The sequence below is a fragment of the Acyrthosiphon pisum genome, chromosome A3, assembly GCF_005508785.2.
Source record: "Acyrthosiphon pisum isolate AL4f chromosome A3, pea_aphid_22Mar2018_4r6ur, whole genome shotgun sequence".
NCBI classification, from domain to species: Eukaryota; Metazoa; Arthropoda; class Insecta; order Hemiptera; family Aphididae; genus Acyrthosiphon; species Acyrthosiphon pisum.
In genome coordinates, this window is record NC_042496.1 from 25,355,051 (window position 1) to 25,377,588 (window position 22,538).

General features: G+C 37.7%; 1 protein-coding gene across 6 annotated transcripts in view; it reads left to right on the plus strand.

Annotated features, from left to right (window-relative positions):
• Window positions 1-1,114: 1,114 nt before the first annotated feature.
• LOC100158729 (protein couch potato) overlaps window positions 1,115-22,538 on the plus strand; it is a 58,297-nt gene continuing 36,873 nt past the window's right edge. For 3 of the 6 annotated variants that reach the window (XR_003839784.1, XR_003839785.1, XM_029491352.1), the window contains exon 1: window positions 1,115-1,996. Coding sequence is in view for 3 of the 6 variants with exons in the window: in XM_029491352.1 (XP_029347212.1) it covers window positions 1,853-1,996 (144 nt within the window). In the remaining 3 variants the exon portion in view is untranslated. The remainder of the gene's footprint in view (window positions 1,997-22,538) is intronic. The other 3 variants (XM_029491353.1, XM_029491350.1, XM_029491354.1) reach the window with 1 other exon arrangement.

Consider the following 22,538-nt stretch of genomic DNA (forward strand, 5'->3'; position numbering starts at 1 on the left):
TTCGAAAATATTTCAAGTGCTTATCCAATCCACTACAGGTGTATTGCCCATTTTAGACAAATTTGTTCACAAAGCGAGGATACGGCATACATATGGAGATGTATTTTATATTTGTTTATTTTTTCACGGACAATTTCGGCTTATATACATCTAATTCATTCATAAAAAAAAAACTTCCTACTATTGTTACGAATATATTTGTATTGAAAAATCTGTAAGTTGTGGATCCACACACATTTATTCATGACATTGTTTAGATCACTACAAGCCAAGTAATATGTAGAACTGTTCATCCACAATTTGTTGTAAACAGTTTCGCCGAAACTGGTTCAAATATTGAATATAGGTAGGTAAATATAATAATATTTCAAAGTCGAAATATCGTGGAATCTGCTCTACATACATATTATATAGATAGGTATAGTAGTTATTATTGTAATTTTATTAATGTCTTTTATTAGTGTTATTGTTAGTACGCACAACCATCGGCCTATACCGACTTAAAAAAAACCCGCGTAAGTCGGTAGTCGGACATAAACGCTTCTAATATGTTGTTCTGACATTAAAAAAAACATCGGTACAACAAACGCCCCATGTACAAATATAATAATAATAAATAAAATTGCGTATATAGGCGGTAAAACACGCAGTGGTATAGATCGGGGCAAGGACGATTGTCTGGTATGTATATGTAATATATATGTAATAACACTATATTCGTATGGGTATGCCATGTACGATGAGCGGGGGAGTAAGTATCCACCGTCGATCACACACGAACGGGTTATTATTATTATTATTTTAACGGTCCATCAGCTGTGCGCAACACTGCCATCGGCACAGCATCGCACCGTAATTGTCAGAGAGACCATCGGAGAACGCAATTTTTTTTTTAAATTGTTCTACTCGCACACGCCATATGGAAAACAATACAATCGTCGTCGTCGGTGGTAGTGGCGGTGATAGAGGAGGAAGGGGTTATACGGCCGCCACCACCGCCACCGCCCGCCAAGCTTCCTGTTCCGGTCGGTTCGGCGCCGGTCGTGTTCGGTCGCCGTCGCAGTCGCCGCCGCCGCTGATGCCGCCGCCGCCGCGCGGTCGCTACCACAGCTCGGCCCTCGGCGTTCACATCAGACGCAATTCCGACACGGCGGCAGTCGTACGTTCCGCGATCACACGCACACACCGCGACATTTTACCTTTTACACACTGAACACACCACCTTAACCACCACCATCACTACCACCTCCACCACCTCAGTCACCACACGTACCCAAACCCTTACAGACACACCACACACCGTTCCAAGTCCCTTTTTGTTTTTTTACGATTGTTATCATTTTCGCGTATTTTACACCGATTAATAAAAAAATAATTTAAACATCGATCGATTGTCAATCTTAGACTCAATCTCCATTTTTCTCTTTGACCGTCGCGTGTGTGTACACCCACCCCACAAAGAATATAATTTAACACAAATCGAAATACCGCCGAAACGACTGTGTACGATCGACCGTCTCCACCGACCCTGCAGTAGTGACCTGCCGTCGCCACTGAGTCTACTAACTATCGTCTTCTTCTTAGTCGTCGTCTGGAACCGAAAGCACGATACCACCGATCAGCTGCTACAGGAAACCGTGCCGGTCCACGGTAGTGACCACATGTTGGCGCTGGTAGTGGTCGTCAAGCAGCATTACACCCACCCGGTTGAATCGTGGAGGCCGTCGCCGTTGGAGGGTTGAAGAGGGCCCGAGGTGGTGCGTACAACGGACCGGAGGCCGCCGCCGCCACCCTCAAGAAGCTCAGACTGGACGCCGCCACAGCCGCCGCAGCCGCAGCCGCAGCCGCAGCGATGAACATGTCGCCAACAGGTCACACGCCACCGCTGCAAGTCCAACAACAGCAGGGACCTGGCAGCGTGTCGGTTGACGGCCAGCAGTCCGTCGTTTCTGGCATGTGCAACAGCATCGATTCCGTCGGGCCCGGCGAGGAAGAGGTAAACATAATAATAATATTATATCAATTATCATATAAAATAAATATTTCCCAAGTGATTTTCGTCGAGACATTCGTGGATATTAAATATACATAATACGAGATATTCGCATATACCTCGCGTCTGTGAGGTTGATTTAGGCAAGTAATTAAAGAGACTCGCATTTGGTTGAATGTACGGTATGGGTACCTTATTCGACTTAGGTGTAGCGTTATTTAATAGTATTTTTTTTATCGTAACGACGATTCGGTGGACGTACGGGCCGAGGGCGTCTCCACCGTGAGAACGTTTTCTAATAATAATAATAATAATAATAATAATATTGTATTTTCGACGGATGTACGTCGTATAATCCTTTACTCGGCCGTCCCGTCATGTATCCCCCGCCACCCGTCCACCCGTAAGCCTAACATTTTATTATTATAATATATAGGTGCACTATGCATATACGCGACACGCTCGTTATTTGTGTGTAAAACTTGCACACACACGACACTGCAGTATGCGTACGTTACATAAAATATACACTAGCGCACAAAAAAAAACAATATGTTTGTTAGGGCTTGGCTCGTCGTTGTCGTCGACGTCGTCGTAGTCGTCGAATGTGATAATTGCTCTGAACGAGGACACGAACGACTGCAACAGCAGCGTGATTTGTATAAATCGCGTGTTATATTATATAGGTACATATATGTTTAATATGTATGCCAAGTGCACTGCACCCTCCTATCTTCCACCGGTGTCACCGTTAACTCTAACCCTGTACCTATCAATAGTTACCAGTTCTTATCAGCGCTCCGGTCGAAATATTATAATTTTCTCCGGAGATCGGTGACAACGCACGATATGATCTAGAATCGCAGATGTTTAATATTGTTGCTAACGTGCGTACTCAGATTTAACTTGACTTACTGCTGTCGTTTTTGGTACTTCTCATCGTAGAATAAATATTGTTTAATTATATATAATATATATATATTGTGTACAAAAATGATACGATAATATTATTACAAACTACGAGGGACGAAAATGCGAGTCTTTGACAGCGAGACTCTTACGGTCTTTAAAGTGTTTTTGATGTTACGCGACGCAATATTATACGTTTCGTCTGCACCATAACCACACAGCGAATGCTGGTAAAATCCCTAATGAACTGAATTTCTTGGTATACTGGTATTAAAGTTACGCTCTGATTTAAAAACTGAACATACCTAATGCCCTCAATAACAAAGTTCTTATCGTCGTATTTTTGACAAAATACTATCACGCAAAAGTTTGAATATAATCGCAAATGTCGTCTGCGGAAGTTAATTTTTTTTTACTTTCGGAGGAAATAATATAATTTAATTATTTTCAAAACCCGTTAAATAATTTACAGAACGCATATAGCTTGCGCACTTCACCATTCCTTTGATCACAGGCGGCGGGTGACGGTTGTATTGCGTGAGTTTTTCGCGCAGGTGTGCCACTCGTTTCTCCTAAGTTTCGGGCGAAAACGATTCCATATGCAAATAATACTATCGGTCGGGCCTATGTTTTTTTGAGGTTATATAGATTTCAGGTGTGGGTGTCGCGCACATAACGTCATCGTCGTTCATCGTTTTGTAGAGTCGTCGTCAGCGGCGGCACTACCGTGTACACAATATTACAATACTTTACAGGCTGCAGCCAACACGCGCGCGATCCCACCTCGGCGCTAATTACCAGTCGTTCACGGTCCGCCAGATACGCTGTTCAAATATACACACGCCCAGTGGTTGCCAAAACGCGAGGCGTAAAACGAAACGACCGAGCGCGTGACAAAGTTTATGACGAGAACGAAAATAACGCGTAAAGAACGTATACCTATACTCTGCTACAGCGAAACGATCGTAAAATGACGTTTTCATATTATTGTTATTATCGGTAGGTAGGTATACCTATGTAATAGTATTGTGTACCACCGAAGTTTCGTAAGACGCGTACACGGGGAGCGCGGCAACATGTGTTCACCTGAGGGGCAGCTGCTGCTCCCCGCGAGAACAGCTGATCGCCGTCGGGGTGGTTGCCGACGACGGTGGCGGGTGAACGCGTATCGTCTGTGACGGGATTTCGGCGGGCGGGTGCGTGCGTGTGCGCGCTAACAAGACTCCCTCCAAAAATACAAAAAAAAAAAATGCGGCCCAGCAAAAATATCACGTTTCCGGTGACCACGTAAACTCGAAACAATCGACAGCTACAGACAATTTTCTCCAGGAAACCCCGAGTTCAGGGTTCATGAAAATTATGAGCTATATATTCGGGTGCCTCTGTACAACTACTGGCATCGCGGTGAATAATGTACTATATAATATATTACAATGTATGTTATGTAATTGTATGCACAATACTGGTGATATTGCAGTATTACGAGTATTTCACCGAATCACGTTGTTATCGTTCCACGAGTAAAATCGAAATATTATACTCTGCTAAAAATCATATCGACACGCTTTTGGCTAGGGGGAAGACACGGTCATCGTATATTATTGCAAAACTGGTTTCCAAGGTAACCCTTTCGACTGGAATATTCCGAAATACCGGCAGTGGTCCCGCAATAATATCCCGTCTTCATTACAATATTATATGTGACTACCGCGGAGACCTCGCACCGCCTCAGCCGTCCTCGTTATTATAATACACGTACCTATACATTATATTAATGCGCACCCTCAGACTCGAGCGGCTATATTAGAAATCGGAGTCTTCCATAAAATATTTCACAGAGGAAAAAAATACTAAACGCGTCGGCGCGCGGAGACGACGCGTTTTATTATATATATATTACTATACAAGTATAGTCGGCAGTCAGCTGCAGCAGCTGCCGTTGTTCCTCGCAAGACAGAATTTTATATATAGGTATAGGTACGTTTTGCCCGTTTTGTGTGACGCGCTCTGTAGGCCTAAGTATATTGTGCGCCACCCTGTATAGTGTATATTATTATATTATACTCCGACGACCCGCGTATTATATATACGTAGGGTGATCTGGTTTTGAAATGGAATTTTTTTTTTTTTACACTTGAGCGATTTTGACACTGCCGGGCGACGAAAACATCGTTTGCAATTTGCATATTATATCATATTGTATTGGCGCTATGCAGAGATGATCGTCTTTAAAATCGCCACAACAGTCTGATGACAAGCCATGCACGCGTGTAACGGCATTGCAACGACATGATCGTGTTTGATAATAATATTATATCACATAGTATATATTCGTGTAGTATTTCAGAATATTTCGTATTGTGTCGCGCCTCACAAGTATATAATATATATATTAAACAATATAATATATGTTAGGAGATTATGATATAAAAACTTTAACTGCGTCGGCGGGCGCCAGTCGGCGCATAATTCAACGTTCTCTCAACGACCAGCTCCGTCGCTCTCAAGCCACTCGAGACGACGTCTATATACCCACACGCGCACACCGGGTCTCGCCCCTCGTTATGGCCAAGAGCGCACACGGTTTTTATCACAACACCGACAACCTAACCCTCCTGTAGTCACCGACAACAGACTTGTACCAAAGTATCAAGAAACGAGAAATATACCCTTTCTCTCGCGCCCCGAACTCGATAGCGGGCGCTAATTACGCCGGGTGACTGTCGGCGACCGGGTACGTGATATTTACGCAGAAATATAGACCACGGCGCACAATAACACTCTGTCTACGCTGTCACGGGCGTATGTCGTACGTGATTTTATACGAACAAAATTTGCGTTTTCCGAATTTCACTCAATTCTACCGAATAAATTGTTCATCGCCGCAAAACTGGTAAACTCTTCCGTGCACGCGTGCAGTTGTCGACTCGTAAATCCTTCGGAAGCGGCGGCGGGCATATGGCAAGCGGGGATCGTGTGCTAGCGTTCACCGTATGCCGTTTCCGTCCGGAGGGATGTATATAGTTATAGTCAACGGTGACGCCAATGCCACTGCTGTCGCAGACATTTTTCTGACGAACTCGATCTTATTTTATAATATTATAATGTCCTCCGAGACGGTAATAATATAGTAATATAGTTAATATTACACCGGTGGAGACGACGACGCCGACAAATTTGATATATAATTACAAACGTCATCATATTAATTCCGATAAAAACAAATACGCATAATGTACGAACAATAATTATAAATGTCACTATAACGGTATCTATATATATGTATATATATACATAATGCACGTTCAACATGTACAGACGTTGCACATAATATACATACACAATTTTATACAAACGCTTATATTTTATGTACCGCTGAGCGACCGTATCTGGTCAAGCTCTGAAAACCAGTTTAAGCACGAGCCGAAACGCCAATTGAACGACGTCGCACGTCTATGACGATGATGATAGTGATGATGACAATGATAGGCAACGTGTTCACACCGCGAAGTTCCTGTGCGGCCGCCACTGCCGACCTATGTCCGAAAACAAATTATATTATTATACAAATCTTGCGCTTCCGGTGCATCGCGATCGCAGTGTAAAAGTTGTACCTTTGTGTAACCTCAAAACATTAAGCATAATGCATATACTAAGTATAGGTACAAAACATGTATTTTTATTCGCTGACATACTAGAAATTAAACTATAAAATATAATGTAAGTATCAAGCTATTTTATAATCTGGTAAAATATAAGACATAAAAGCTCGGGAAGAATTTCTATCTGTTTTTTTCGTTACTTCTACAATAATATATTATAATATAACAATATATATCACTAGTATGTGTTTATTTGCGTTCCAATGCTATAAACTAGTATATTTTTAAAATGTCTATAGTTTTTGTTGCCAGCGTATAATATATGTATTGAATTTTTCAATTAAATTAAGTACGACTGGAGATTATTATGCGTGTTGGTATACAAATTATTCTGATCGATTACTGGTACGACAATATATGGCGGAGTATAGTATAATAAATTTGCATTCCCTTAAATATCGGTTTTGTATATTATTATACATATTATATTGTCCTGCAATTATAGCTATCTAACAGTAAGGTTCTCCAAAAACGGACGGAAATTAACGGCATCGGTTCTTGGAAAACATATTTTCTCGTTCCGTATGACCGCGGTGTGTGAGCAGAGTTTTCGCGATTATTCGTGTAAATTAATAGACGCTTGTACAGAAGTACATATTTTTATAAATGCATATATTTTATGATTTTCATGAATAATCTCAGTTTGTAATTAGCAGCGTAGTAAAATATTATATTATAATAATATAGCAATTAATATTATTCTCCACAAAACTTGAGAGCGCTGGTTTTATTTTTGTCGGAAAACGACGAGCGTATATTATATCGAATTTTGGTATTTTATTTTAATCAAGCACTAACGACACTTTATATTGTTGGCGCCATAATGTTTTTAATGTTTTTATACGAAAAAAGTTTGTAAATCTCGAAACTTTCAACATATTTTTATCCCCAAACCCTGTTATCCCGATAATGGTTTTTATCGGTGTCGTAACATGTCATTTCATATATTTTCTAAAATTTGTCTAATTTAATATAAACCATATAATAATTCATTATTACACATCACTAAAATCACAGTCGTATATTTTGTATAAATCTGTCAATTAGATTAGTTGTATGTATCAAAAAGGGTATATATGGGGCAAAATAAAACGTATATGACGGTAGCACACTCATATTTCAACGGAAAATAAAAAATTAAAATGCGAACGTCGATTATATCAACGAAGTGATTATGTTACATTAAACTGCTAATGGATAAGGGATTTCAATCTAATGTAATAAATCTTATACACTACAGATTCAAAAACAAATTAAAATGACACAGTCAATAAGTAATATTTTTAGCTACTATTTATACAGTTAGATTATTATTGTTCGTATTTATAAGCTTCTGCTTTACATAGTAACGTTGAACAAATGTTACTCAAAATATCTGAATTTAAAAAAGGTCTAGTGCTATACCTAACATTTTTTTTTTTAAATGCGTTAGAAAATCAAATAGAGTTTGCAACATACTTTTACTCTTATTTTTATTGAATAACACTTCCAACATCCAAGTCAATTCTCAGTGGTGGATTAAATATTTAAATGATAGTCTGCAAAATCATAAGAGGGGCATCGTACAAAACTTATCCATGAGTCGTGCCGTACGCCCCGACGCTAGTACCCACTTTTTCCAAAACCTTTTTCACTGTAATTTAGGTGGGCACAGAACATAATAAAGAAAAGAGCCTTGTCAGTATTTTCCAACTAAACAACGCTAAATCTACCATGGTGAACTCCATATTGAGAATAAATTCCAATAAAAATGTGCATATTTTGTAATCACGTGATATAATTTAAATAATCCTAATTTAAATAATATATTAATTTATTGAAATTAAATTAAACACATTGTGTTATAAAGAAACGACAAGTAAATAATCATCATAGTAATGTATTTTAAAACAATACATTATTTATAATTACTTAGAACAACTCAACCTGCAAGGAAAACAATGCATCCAAATAGATAATATCTTATATATTATATTATAGTATAAACTGTTTAAAACTCTGAATTCAGGACGATAACTGACTTGAACGCCGACAATATTTTAAAATATAATATTATGTTTTATAAGATTTACATATCCATACAAAAAACTCTAATATTAATACGCATATTTTCTAGGCGTCAAAAATAACGAATATTACCGAGAGCACGCACGCGTTGAGTTTTACGCTCAATCTAAAAAATGTTTGTACAATAATTATATTTCATCGAATAAACATTAATTTCTGTATGTAAATATAGTGTTTGCGGTGTTTTATAAACGCTCAGTGGCACCGCAGCTTATAGTAAGTCTGCAGCGCATGAGAATTCGTAATCGTTTTATTTATATTTTAACTAATACACCATTTAGGTCTTCTAAACATAATTCGACAATAACTGTATAGAATATAATATGGTAAATAAAAGGAACAGCATTGGCGTCTATAAACAAAACGTGACCGAAGTGATGCCACTGACGAGAGTACACCTCTGCACGACGTGTGGGCATATTATTATTATTCAGCGTTTGGGCGTGCACATGTAGTATTACTATCATCTAGGCCCCAAAGCTCTCGGTCATCTCTACACCTACGACAGTACCTATAAATTTTTTCTTGATTTTTTTTAATATTATAATTATTATTATTTTATTTAAATGCGATTTTTCCTACGATAAACACCATCGCATGTTTGCTTTTATTTTTATTTTCTTCATCCACTTAGATTGTTTGCGTGGCATTTAGTTTTTCGATTTTAACACACGATCGTTGAATTTTTTTTTGTCGTCCACAACCAACACGCTATACGTGGAGTATATTTTTGAGGTGCATTCGTATTCGACCATTTTTTACTAAATATGTTCTAAAATACAATTTGCATGCAAACATATAGGTACTTCTGGTAATAAGTCGTTTTTGAATAGGAAATCCACTGGGATATGAAACGTTAAACGTTTATAACTCGTTATCATGTCATAAAATATATTAGTGAATAGTTTATGTACTAAAACTGTCATTCATAATGATATAAGAAAACGACAACAATTATTATAATATTATCTTTGTCACTTAAAACTTTAAGTTATAATAATAATAATAATAATAATAATAGTAATGTCACTTGACGAAACTTTCTCCTAACTTCTGATTGTGACTTATATTTATTCTGAATAAACGAGTTGTTGCAATTTTAAATTTCATAAAGACTGCACATTTAAAATAGTGAAAATCTCTAGACGTTGAACATTATTATTTTCAACGAGAAAAAAAATACCCAGAAGATGGGTAAAATGTTTTTATTTCCTGTTTTTAAAAATTTTTTCGTACGAAATCAAATCAAGAAGGAAAAAAATGCCTCAACTTTTACTTTTGTCCTCCTTGCACCACCATCGACAAGCGTAGGTTGATGGCGGGGCTGACGTGTGACAGGCGTTTAACCATACGTATAGCCATTATTATGATATCCATATACGAATCGGTACACTTATATAAATAATAATATGTTCTCTGCAGCACTGCAAACGTAGCCGTTGCAGTCGGTCAAATTCCGCGGTGGCTGATAACGAGCTGCGTTTATTTTCTTCTACGTTTTTTTTATTACTATTATTTATTCAGTTTGCCCACACGGTCCATTAATATCACTTAAACGGTTTTGATATTTTGCGCGACCGATTCCCAGGGCGGCGCATCGACCGACGGGATGGCACATAATATATAATATATTATAGGTAGGTATATATAACGAAATACATGACGTTCCGCACATATGATATCAAATGTATAATGTGCGATAGAAATAGCGGTAGGTATGTTTAGACACTCGAACGCCACACGTCCAAAATCCCAAAAGGGACTTCCGGGGTATTTTTATATCTAGACCGATCAATACTCTGTGCTCGAAAATGCACACACGTAAGTCTCGCGTACCTATATTTTGTGCGCGTATGTGTGCGCACCATGAGCTTACCGTGTCGAAAAACATGAATCCGTCTGCGACGTGAATAAATATAGGTGTAATGATATATATATATGACTAGGTATGAGGGAAAAGGACACGGGAGGATCAGACCTAAACGTCTTTGCCGTTGTCGGGAAGACACAGGCTCGCGATTATAACGCAATACAGGTAAACGGATACTCGTGTGTTCGCGTTTTCGGACCCGCCGTACCGAAACGAAATAACACGGTGCACACACGCTCACACGGTCGTATCACATATATTACAGTGAACGCATAATCCGGTATCCGTTTGCGCATTTATACCACGTATCGAGAAACTTTTTTTCACTCTCCTCCTCCACTTAACCGCTACCCCCACCGCCGCCGCCACCGAAGACTCGTTTTATGTATTACATGTGCGCGCGTTTTATTTGTATGTTCTTTCTTCGCGACGGAGACACTTCGTCGGCTCCGACGCTAAAAGGATGGAATTCGGCGGATTTAGGTATATCGTATATATATATATATAGGTACCTACGTCTGCACGTCATATAGGCACGTGAGTTGTAACTGCACTTACATTATAATAATAATATTATACGGTGGCACAGTGTCTACGCGCGGTGCGACAGACGTGTCCCGCCGACAGAACCAAGTCCAATGAAATCCTCGTTCGTTGTTTGGAGCTCATTTTAGAGCAGTTTCGAGTATCGTCGCAAATGGCTGCGAATCGATCGCGTAACAACATCATTGTGTATTGTACGCGCCCTCGAAAAGGCTACATAGCTCTCGCATATATTATAGTATTCTGCAGTACCCGACGAAATGCAATCAGAAATTCCAGACGTCGGTGGCGGCGGTGATATTAAGTGCACAAGATTATTTCAGAATGGAATATTATTCGCCGAAGCGTCTAGCTCATACACTGATGGCGGTACATATCCGTAATATTGTTGTTATTATTATTGTTATCGTCGTCTATATATTTTGATTGTGAATATTCCGTTGGAAATTGACCATTACATATTATACTATGTAAAGTATGAACTGTATGGGATCGTTTCGTATGACATTAAGAACACACATTTTGACGTATATAGAAACCGAACACGTTTAAATAAATCGTTGCCATAATAATATAATATAATACTAATATTATGACGTATCAGGACGCCCCCGCAACGGTCTTTGAATAATAATTTTCATTACGTTATTTGCGGTGGCGTCATATGCTGTTTGGGGAATTCGACGATAAATCGATTTTAATTTTGAATGTTTTTTTTTTATTTTTTAACAGCAGCACGTGGAATAATAATAACAACAAATTCGTGTAGTCTTGCGATTGCTATTGTAACAACTGTAATATATTATAATTATTTAAGATCTCTCGAAAGAATACGAGTGGGGCAACGCTGGGCGTAATGCAAAACAACCATTACGCGACGTTGTTTGAATTTCACGAGATACGGTTGATTAAAAGCGTTTACGACGGATCGTCATCGTTTGAAATTAACCCACCGCGCAGATGCTGGTCGTGGTCGTGGTGTACAATATGTATATAATATATATACAGGATGATTCTTTTAATGCAAGACACTACCTAATTGAGACGAAATCATTTTAAAACAAAATATTAGAAAAAAACAAACAATGTATTTTTTCTATTTTGAATCTCAAAGTACATTTTTAATTCCATGTTCCGAAGAAGAATATACATATTTCGTAATAATTTGATTGGAAATCAAACATGTGCTGGTGTTCTACTCGTTCGAAATTTTTTACTCAACATGAAATTAATAAAGATAAAAATGGTAAAAATATAATATATTTAAAATAATATATTCTAATCACATAATATTACTATGTAAAACAGGTACTTTCAAAAACCTTATAAGTTTTAAGCAAAGTGTGTGTCTTATGTAAAAAAAATCACACTGTATAATGTAAGGATCGTTTGCCTAGAACATATAATATAATACTCTATTGCGCGGCATATCATAAGACGTATTACATTTTCTCGTGTCAGTTCTTTCCTAGGCTATGTGTATACTATATATGTATATACAAACACACTCGTATATATGTTACGTTATACATCAGCTCCTCTCGACAAACAGTAAAGTCAACACACAGTTATATCTAATGCAAGCGTGTATATATATATATATCAGACATTGATATGTATATCTTATTATGTCGTGCGGTCTAGATGGAATAGTATAATATGATATATGTGTATCATGGGACAATGAGTAATTATATTATCAGTCGATATTATAATAATAATATGTATTATACAATACTATGTAGAATTAGTCTGAGGTGCGATGACGACAACGTTGACGACACGTTCGACGGAATATCTTTAAAATATGTAGGTATCATAATATGAACGCTGCATTGGAGATTACAAATTTCCTCGAGTATCGAATGGATGATTATAGAATGACATTATTATTATATTCCATCGATGATAATATGACGACTGACAACTATAGTGACGAATATAATATTATATGTTAGAGAATGCGATTGACGCTGTATACAAGTGGCATGTTATAATACTCGTTCATAATTTTATATTTCAATTGGCGCGTATTATTCTTCCGCCGTATGTTAATAACAAAATATAATACAATATTATTATTTTATAACGTTTAAACCTCGACACACCCGCAAACCGTTGGCGTAGTACAATAATATTTATAACTTACTCGCGGTGCTTCACGTGTATACGAGTAATAAAACGAAGTCACTAAGTCGGTCGTCATGAGTGTATGTTGTCTTTGGTAATAGTAACACCCGAGTATATTATGGTAATAATTATTAATGATTTAACTTCAACAGGCTCACGTCCGAAAGAATTATATACGCGTATTACGTATAATGAACACAACTCCGTGAACCCTCGTCCCTCGCTTATGTTAATACGTCATATAGGCAGGTAATTCATAATTATATCGACCAACAAAAATAATTATTGACATTATCGTTATAGCAAGTTGACGACTGTTCAAAATACTTACATTGTTTTCTGATTTTTGTGGTTTTTTCACCCGATTCTTTTCCAAGCCCGTCGTGATCCAGCTATCGTCTCAGTGAAAGTGATCGATGCATGTTCTAATAATAATATAATATTCCCCTGAGCCGGCGCTAACTCTGTTTAGACTGTTGTCGACCTCTCCCGAGAACAATGCGCGAGTGCGTTGTATAATATTATAAGAGGTATAATATTATTTTTCACCGAAATACGCGCTACATTAGAAAATGATAAAATGTGAGTACCTGCAGCAGCGCATAGCGTATCATTTGATGAAAAAAAAACTCTCGACAAGAGCGGTGCGAAATGAGATTACTTTACGAATAATTTAAGATCTTATTCGGTGCGTAAAAAAAAATTAATGTTTATTACAAAAAAATAAAACACTAAGAAAACTGTGCAGTGTTGAAGATTTCACGAGCGTTGTAAAGATATAACTGCAAAACACTATATGCGCCATATGTTGGTCGCCTTTTTTTTACGTATCGGTTATTATTATTATACCTGAGTATAATTATAGTCGCGCCGCCAATCATCGTTAATATATTGCTATTCTCCCCGTCACCTACAGTCGAGTGATGTGTGTATAATTATATGCTACATTTGCAAAGATTACAACAACAATCCGATAATTTACGAGCGAATTTTTTTGTTTTAAAACATAAAATCCGAATAAATACATAAATTGAACGATACGTAAAAGGAGGTATACTCTATTTTTTCACACAATCGAGGAGGTCATCCGTTGACGACTATAATACTGGTGCCTCCGAAATGGCGAGATCAGTCGGTGTAAGAATTAAACGTAAGGCAACTCTCGGGCATTTTCATTTAAACCTTTTACGTAGGAGGATTTAACACAATGTGAGAACTCAATAATGCATTATTAACCCATGGCCGGTGGTTGATGAAGCGTGTCGATAATTTGAAATGACATATCTTGTAACAATAACAGTATAATTGTTGGTAGCGATTTCATTCAGTGAACTTCACTGAATGGTATTGGAACGTTTGGAAAATACTCGAGCTCAGAGGTATCCTATTATACAACTCTTATAGGCTTAGATTTATATATATATAATTATTTAAAACCACGATGTTGCGTGCGCAAAAACGCAGGTAAATGGAAAGCGGATAATAGACTTTTGCGGCGTACGAGAAATATATCATATCGTGTGAATTATTTTTACGATTGCGACTCGATTTTTTCGGAAAGCCGATTTGGCGCCAGCATTTCGAAAAGCTGTCTGTGGGTAAAACGCGCGCGCCGTTTATCGATCCACCGCCGCCGCGCCTTCATCTGCTACGACTGCACTTGGGCTGTGTACGATGTACGACGAAAGTTAACAGCGGGAGGCGGCTGAGTTCTGTGCGTGTACGGCAACGGGCGGGCTGCGGCCAATTACGAAAAATAAATATTGAAATTTATTCCTACGCCGCCGCCAGGGCTAGTCGAAAAGGCGAACGCCTCTCCGGCCGTATATCAAAATAATAATAATAATAAAATATCGTAAACTACAATATAGTACATTGTATACAATATAATAATATAAGTAATACAACACACTTATATATATAATATATATATATATACACAATACATTCTATTCGTTCTTTTGCACAATCGCTTGACTATATATACTTATATATTGTGCTATAATATTATGATTTATATTTTTGTTCTTACTCGCGTACAACCCCAAAAATCAAGCGCCCCCAACTGTGCCGCGGGTAAATCATCGAAACGTAACGTACATGTATATAACTCAACGCTTGCAGAGATCTCGGCCGCGTATCTCTCGGAGAACCACTCGATTTTTGGTTGTCGATGTTTGCGCATAGTTTTTTTTTATATAACACAATATTGTACATAATGCATTATTCATAATATTATTATCTATATGATCGATAGTCGATACATTGTTATAAATACAGTGACGGCGATTTGTTTAGCATTGTTTTTGCTATGCAGCATAATATATTGTTAGGTATACTTATCTATAACAGTACTAATAGTAATTGTATCTTACCAACACTCTCGATTTCCTACGTCTATACCTTTAAATTGTATGCCTTTTTCATTTTTTTTTTTTAGCTCACACAAATAAAACTAACAGACTGATCTGACATAAGGCCGTTCGAGTATAATATGTCATCGCCATTAATGAGTTGAGTGTTCTAAAATTTCTGGACACTTTCGATATGAAAATACTACCTACGCGTGTATAATATTATATTACACCGTCTTCGTTTCGAGGATCACACAGCGTGTGTACTTTTAATATATCTTATAGTTTTCGTGTATTAGTGAAAAAAAACATTTACCAACAAACGTGGCGTGGAACTATATAGATGCACAGGCTCGTTTGTACTTCGGAAAAACTCGAAAAGAGGTCAACCGTTCGTCGACGTCGCCTGTGTGGTTCCCACGGCGGAGGTTCTAATTTTTTTTCGTTGACCTTGAATGGCGCGAGATGCGCTGCAGTGAAACCAAAGTATATAATACGAATAAATACTGATATTGTCGGCCTATGTACAAAACAATTTGTTAAAAGACCCGTTGTGCGCCTATACGGCTATATAGGTATATTATATTATACGATAGGAAGTGATGACGATGACGGCGGCATACCAGCTGGTATACGACATGTGTGAGTATAGGAAAGACCTCCGGAACACCTGGTCTTTGAAGGCGCGTGCCAGACTACATTTTTTTTCACATATACCTAATACACATATATATATATACACGATTTCTTCTCTGTCTCGTTCTATATATCACTACCGTCCTGCGTCGAGGCAATCCGAAACCGTACAACCGATATAATATACCTGACATGTGGTCAAAGCATATATACAAACATATATATATAATATATATATATTATATTATACACTGGCCCTATTGATTTATGGCCCCGAGGGCGACCGTACGTCGCTACCACCACCGGCCGCCTACGCTGTATCTGTCGGTTGTTATTATATATCGATTCCGACAGACTATAGGCGCGTGTGCAAAAACACGAAAAGATGATTCGGCACGTACCTACCTATATAATATTATAATGTATAGCAGCGGAGGACGCCGACCGTGGATCATTCGGCCAAGTCCTAAAACAGTGTAAAATCATGGCGGCGCGGTGATGATGTTTTCCTTTCTCGTATTCCGTCTTAATCGCTGTCGCTGTTGCAGTCGTGTTATCTATTAAATTTTCATTAGTGTTCCGGAACACGGGTAATCGTCGTTAGGCCATTGACCGAGGTCATATACATAACAATATAAATCGGTATAATAAACGTCCTACCGGTACACGTCACTTAGTGCGCCACTGCCGCATCAGTCGTTACACGCATCTTACGCACGATAGTAATTAAAATTTAATCGCATCGCTGCGGTGCATTCGCAAATGTTATATACGTTTAGAGAAATACCACATGCACCGTACCTAAAATGCATAATAATATATTGTGCACAAGTATAACGTCTGATTAAATTCTAGACGAAGACGGCGCGCAGATCTTCTCAATCTAAATCTTCTTCGAGGTGTATTTATTTACAAGTTATATAGGTACTGATGGTTCTCGAGTAAACGTAGTGGAATGTGAAAACTAACCAGCAAACCTTTTTGAATTTACCCCCGGACACCTTATGTAGGCCGTTTTTCGCACGGTGCTCGCGTTCTCGCCCGCAGGAACATTCCCATCGGAAGATTTTCCCAGGCACCTTTCCGTGTGATCCGGTCCGGTTTACCGATATATGGTTTGCTCTTCGCCGCTGCGTGCTGCATAGACACAGTGCCAGCGCGGTGTCTATAATGATTTATTATTATGTACGTCATCGTATTATGTCGCACTATAATCCACACCGACTGGTGCACACGACACCGAGGTTTTATACGCACCGACCGCAACCACCTCGGCGTGAAGACCCGACTTCGGTTTTCGGAGTCAGACTCGTACAATACCGCGAGTGGTATCAGAGTACTAATATTATAACGCAGCAATGCGCACGATACCACAAAACTCGAAACGAAAATCTCATAACAGCGGCGCGTAATAGGTATAACTCGACCGACCGCGCAGGGGTTAACAAAACGTGCACGCCGACCCGGTGGTATTTTTATTGAGCCCAAAGGTCACGCAGCATACTCTTGCGAGTGCGCCCGCGCGCACACACATTTATTTATATATTTACTTATATATATAAGTAGTACAACGTATATAGTATATTATGACCAGACAGGCGGGCACAAGCCGATAGCAATTTGGTCCAATTAAACGTTGCACAGCCGTCCATCACCGGCCTGTTGTTCAGTTACAATTCTTCTTCTCTAACTTCAAAACGCCGTGTTTTTTTTTATTTTTTTTCCTCGCCACCCGATCCACCTTTACCAAAGAGTCGTGATTCTGTGGGTGGGGATAGTGGAAGGATACGAGTGATGGACCGCGTGGTTTTCTCGCAACGACGACGGAACTTCATGACGATTTTAATGATACCTGTCGGGTGTATTAAAAGACAAATTGGATAAAGCTATGTTTTATACTTACACTTTACAATATATAGTACGTTCGTGGAATGTTTACAGTCGTGCAAGTACCACGAAGGTGGGGAGGATGTGGGATAAGGAGGAGACGACCGCGATGGCGAACGTAGTCGGTTAACCGACCGGCAACGGCAACGGCAACAACAACAACAATAATAACATAATTTCACCGAGAATCGCGCGTAACCGTGTATGTGGTATAGCTATATATAGGAGGTACCTATATTACTATTACCTACCGTGCGCAGTGCGTGGCCGCCGAGCGCAGTCAACGGGCACGACTTCCTCGCCGATGCGTCTCGGAGACAAAGACTTATTTTTTGACGGGGGAGGGGCACGCGTATAAATGATCATATACATGTAATATACAGTCGCAGTCGTATTATAGCAGCTCTGCAGTCGTCATCGTAGTCGTTTCTCCGTTCATCTATTCTGCAGAAGTATAATACTGTATATTGTCTGTATATAGGTACTGTGATATGGGTATTGAACGCGGCTGTGTATGCGCGTTTTAATATTTCTCCCTTTTTTATTTCATCCATTTCGTGTTGCGCACACATTACATTATGCCACAGAACATAATATTCTCGCATAGTTTGTACCGAGCCGGGCTCGCCCACGATAGACCGGCAACCGTCAGTCGTCGGAACAGACTCGAGGAAGAATATTACTATACACACAGTAATACGTCATTGTGTGTATGCTATGTGTGTGTGGCACACCACTTTCACCGTGAGAAATGGTTTTTCTCGTATTTCGTTCCCGTGGGGGGATCACGCGCGGTGACGTCCCCTTTGACAAAAGCCACCGTATTGACCGGATATTGTCCCGGAAACAGCACCGGAGCACACTATATACATATTATTACCTCCTATATTCTGTTCGCTAGCTGCTGCACTGTTGCGGTATATTGTTTGAATTTGTCAATATATAGGTACAATTAATTCCAATGAATTAGGACGAACACGTATGGCCGACTCGACTCTAATGACATTTTTCACTGTAAAAACCGACTACACAGAAACAACAACGAATAAAGTAAATATACATTTTATATAATGTTATACCGGTTTAAAAAATAACGTGTGCCTTATAAGTTATAATCTTAGGATTGTGTACATAGAGGTCGAGTTGTTATTTTTCTCGCTGAATTATTTAGTCGTTCGGTATACCAACTATACAGTACCTACAAGCTGTGAGATGGTTATTATCGCGATCCTATATAAGGGAACACATTTTATTTTTGACTATTCAATCTGATAGCGATGAATACGTTTTTATCTTTCGGAATACAATGATGTTTATATCAATTGACGAGTACTTCCTACACACACAGGTTCGAGTTAAACAAGTTCATTGTGTAGTGCGTATATTATATACATATAAGCAACTTTTAATGGTTATTACTGTTATTACATCATTTTTTTACATCACGAAATTATTAAACTGTTGGTACGAAATTCCTGAGCGGTCGACGATGAAAAATAACACAGTGACCACCGCAGTTCGTAATATATTTATATATATAACGTTTATAAATTATAATTAATATTATATTATATATTATAAATATATTAAATTTTTATAACCACAGTTTTGGCAAAATATCGTGATATAATAGTATACTCGTAATTAATTTAGTGGATTTTGTCCGCTTATAAGATACTGAAACGGAAGAAAAACAATAAACGAACGTCAAACATAGTATATTATTATTGGATATCATCATCATTATTATAAGTATTATTGTTATTATTATTATTATCTTGTGACCCCGCGATAAGTCATTACGTGCAGCAGTCGGACACATAAGTGTAAACGACGATGATCAACAACGATGTTTTGTATTCGCGGAAAACGAATAATTTTTTATACGACTTTCGGGACAATTTCACGTCGATAAACCAAACAAAACCCGACAACGGCAGTATTCTATAATGAAAAAAAAAACGAAACGTAAACAAGATTATGAGAGAGAATACGACGCGTACTCTTCAAAACCTCGAAACCACTGCGGTATAGAGTCAAACAGTTTTCTTTTCGATAAATAATAATTTTGTTTTCCGAACAGATATTTTATTAGCGTTCTCCAGCCCGGCCTTGCCAAGTGAGATTGCCAACAATCATCCCCTTTCTAGGTTTGAGCGACATACAGTTGCGTGCTTTCAAATTATAATCACCATAGTAACGTCTGGATATAATATTATAAAGTCTATATTATTATACCTATTTGTTCTGAAGCACACACGCATGCTAATATCATAATTACAGGTCGTCGTGGTTATTATATTACAACGTGTTATTAATAACGAAAAAAACAACTTATTTGTGCAAAGTGATATTGTCGAACATCCTATAACAGCTGATCTATTATCCGACGGTTATATATACCTATCGGCAGTAATCTGTCAGTTCAATATTTTATATGCCTATAATAATAGTATAATATCGCGGAAGTTTTGAGTCGTTATAATACAATTTAATTCTCTCGTATAATACCTATATATATGTATTATATTATCATTATAAGTCTCTGACTACCGTCTCGTCGTCATCGTCACGGAGCTGCTTTTGCTAAGACGTGTGGGGGCAGGTGAAAGCCTTCCCGGAGGGGCAGGTGGTGGTTGTCTTTGACGGGTCTCCGAACGAACATACAGAACGCTATCGTAGAGGATACGAAATTTTTTATTAAAAGCGCAGGTGTCGTCTCCACCTTGACCACGCGCCACCGCCGCAGGTATTATACTATATTATATATTATATATTATATTATTATAATATGCACGCGTTCGTTTACCAGACGACCGGTGCAATCCAACGAAAACCGTTACTCGTCGCCGCCGACGCCACTCGATCAGCCTGTATAACAATATAATTTGATATAGGTACCTATATTATCTACTACAACAGTGCTACCCCGCTCACCCCGTATAATAATAATTTACGCACGCCGTTCGTTGAGTATAATTTATAGCGTTTTAATACTGACGGCGGATCCGGGCAAAATATATGCGCATTCTATTTTTTTTTCCCTCTTTTTTTACACGTGCCCCACGCATCGATTCGTCCATTTTAGAGATGCATTTCGTTCGTTTTCATACATTACATATTATATTATACATAATACGGCGTATACTTCGATATCTATAGGTACGTATCGCGTGTGCGAGTGGTAATAAAATAATAAAATAATAAAATAATGATAAATAATAATAATTGTGACCGGGATTTCTTTTGTGATGTTATAATACTTATAACCATACATTATTATAGTTCTCATGCGCCGGTCCATCCGGACTCATACCCACATACATATATTTAGCATAGTGTTGTGTGTGCGTGATAATTATTCTAGTTTCGACACAACGTTTCCGGTCGGGAAAATAAACAGCATAATTAAAATAATATATATACAGAGGAAATAACGCAAATGTGGAAATTTCGTCGACAACTAATTTTGAGGCCAAAATAATATACTATAGGTGCATAGTCTACGATAATATAGTTGGACGTCAAAGTCTTCTGTCAAACGATCGATCCTATGTTTTAATGCATATATCTATAATAGATTATTTTTTTGAAATTTATTTCCTAAAGGTTTGTTACTGCTACAGATCCATATTGTTGCATATTTTGAAAAAAACAATTTATATAATTTTTTAAACAGTATTGGTATAAACTATCGGTATGGATTATATTTTATAGGTGCACCTATATCTATTTAAACAAAATAATGCATGACATACCTAAGTATATTTTTAATAAACACATATTAATCGTATAAAAGTAATTAACCCTACCTAACTGTGATAGTTAAAACATCAGTCGGCCTATATTATGTTATTTTCAAGGGAAAATATTAGATATGGACTTATTTGTTTTTTAACTTAAAAATGTTGTTGTATGAAATTATTCGGAAAAAATCTCTGCTAACCATTAAATCATATTATTATAATCACATATTATGTAGGTATAGGTAATAATAATTACGACAATGTTATTATTATTATGTCACCATTCCGAACTATGAGATATTAGCACTTCTAACTGGCGCAGGTGACTTCGCGTGGTAATCGGAAAAAAAATCCCCCGGAAAAAAAATCCCCGACCCTAGGAAAAAAAATCCCCAGACTACAATATTACTTAATAAATATTTTTTAAACGTTAATTTGTATCTATAATTAATATTTAATTACAAATGTAATTAAAAAATTATATACACTGCCCCAAGTTAGTTTAAGTAATAGATAAAAATAAAAAAAAACCTTAGAAGGAATAATTAACAATAATATTTTATATTACTATGTTAATACATATTTTGTGTTGGTATAATACTGTAAAAATTGAATCCCCGAAATAGAATATTACGTTTTGTGTGACATTTTGATGATAATTTATAAGATATAAGAACTTCAAAATATGATACTTATGATTGTTGTGTGTGGTTTAGTGTGTACCTTTGATAATATATAATA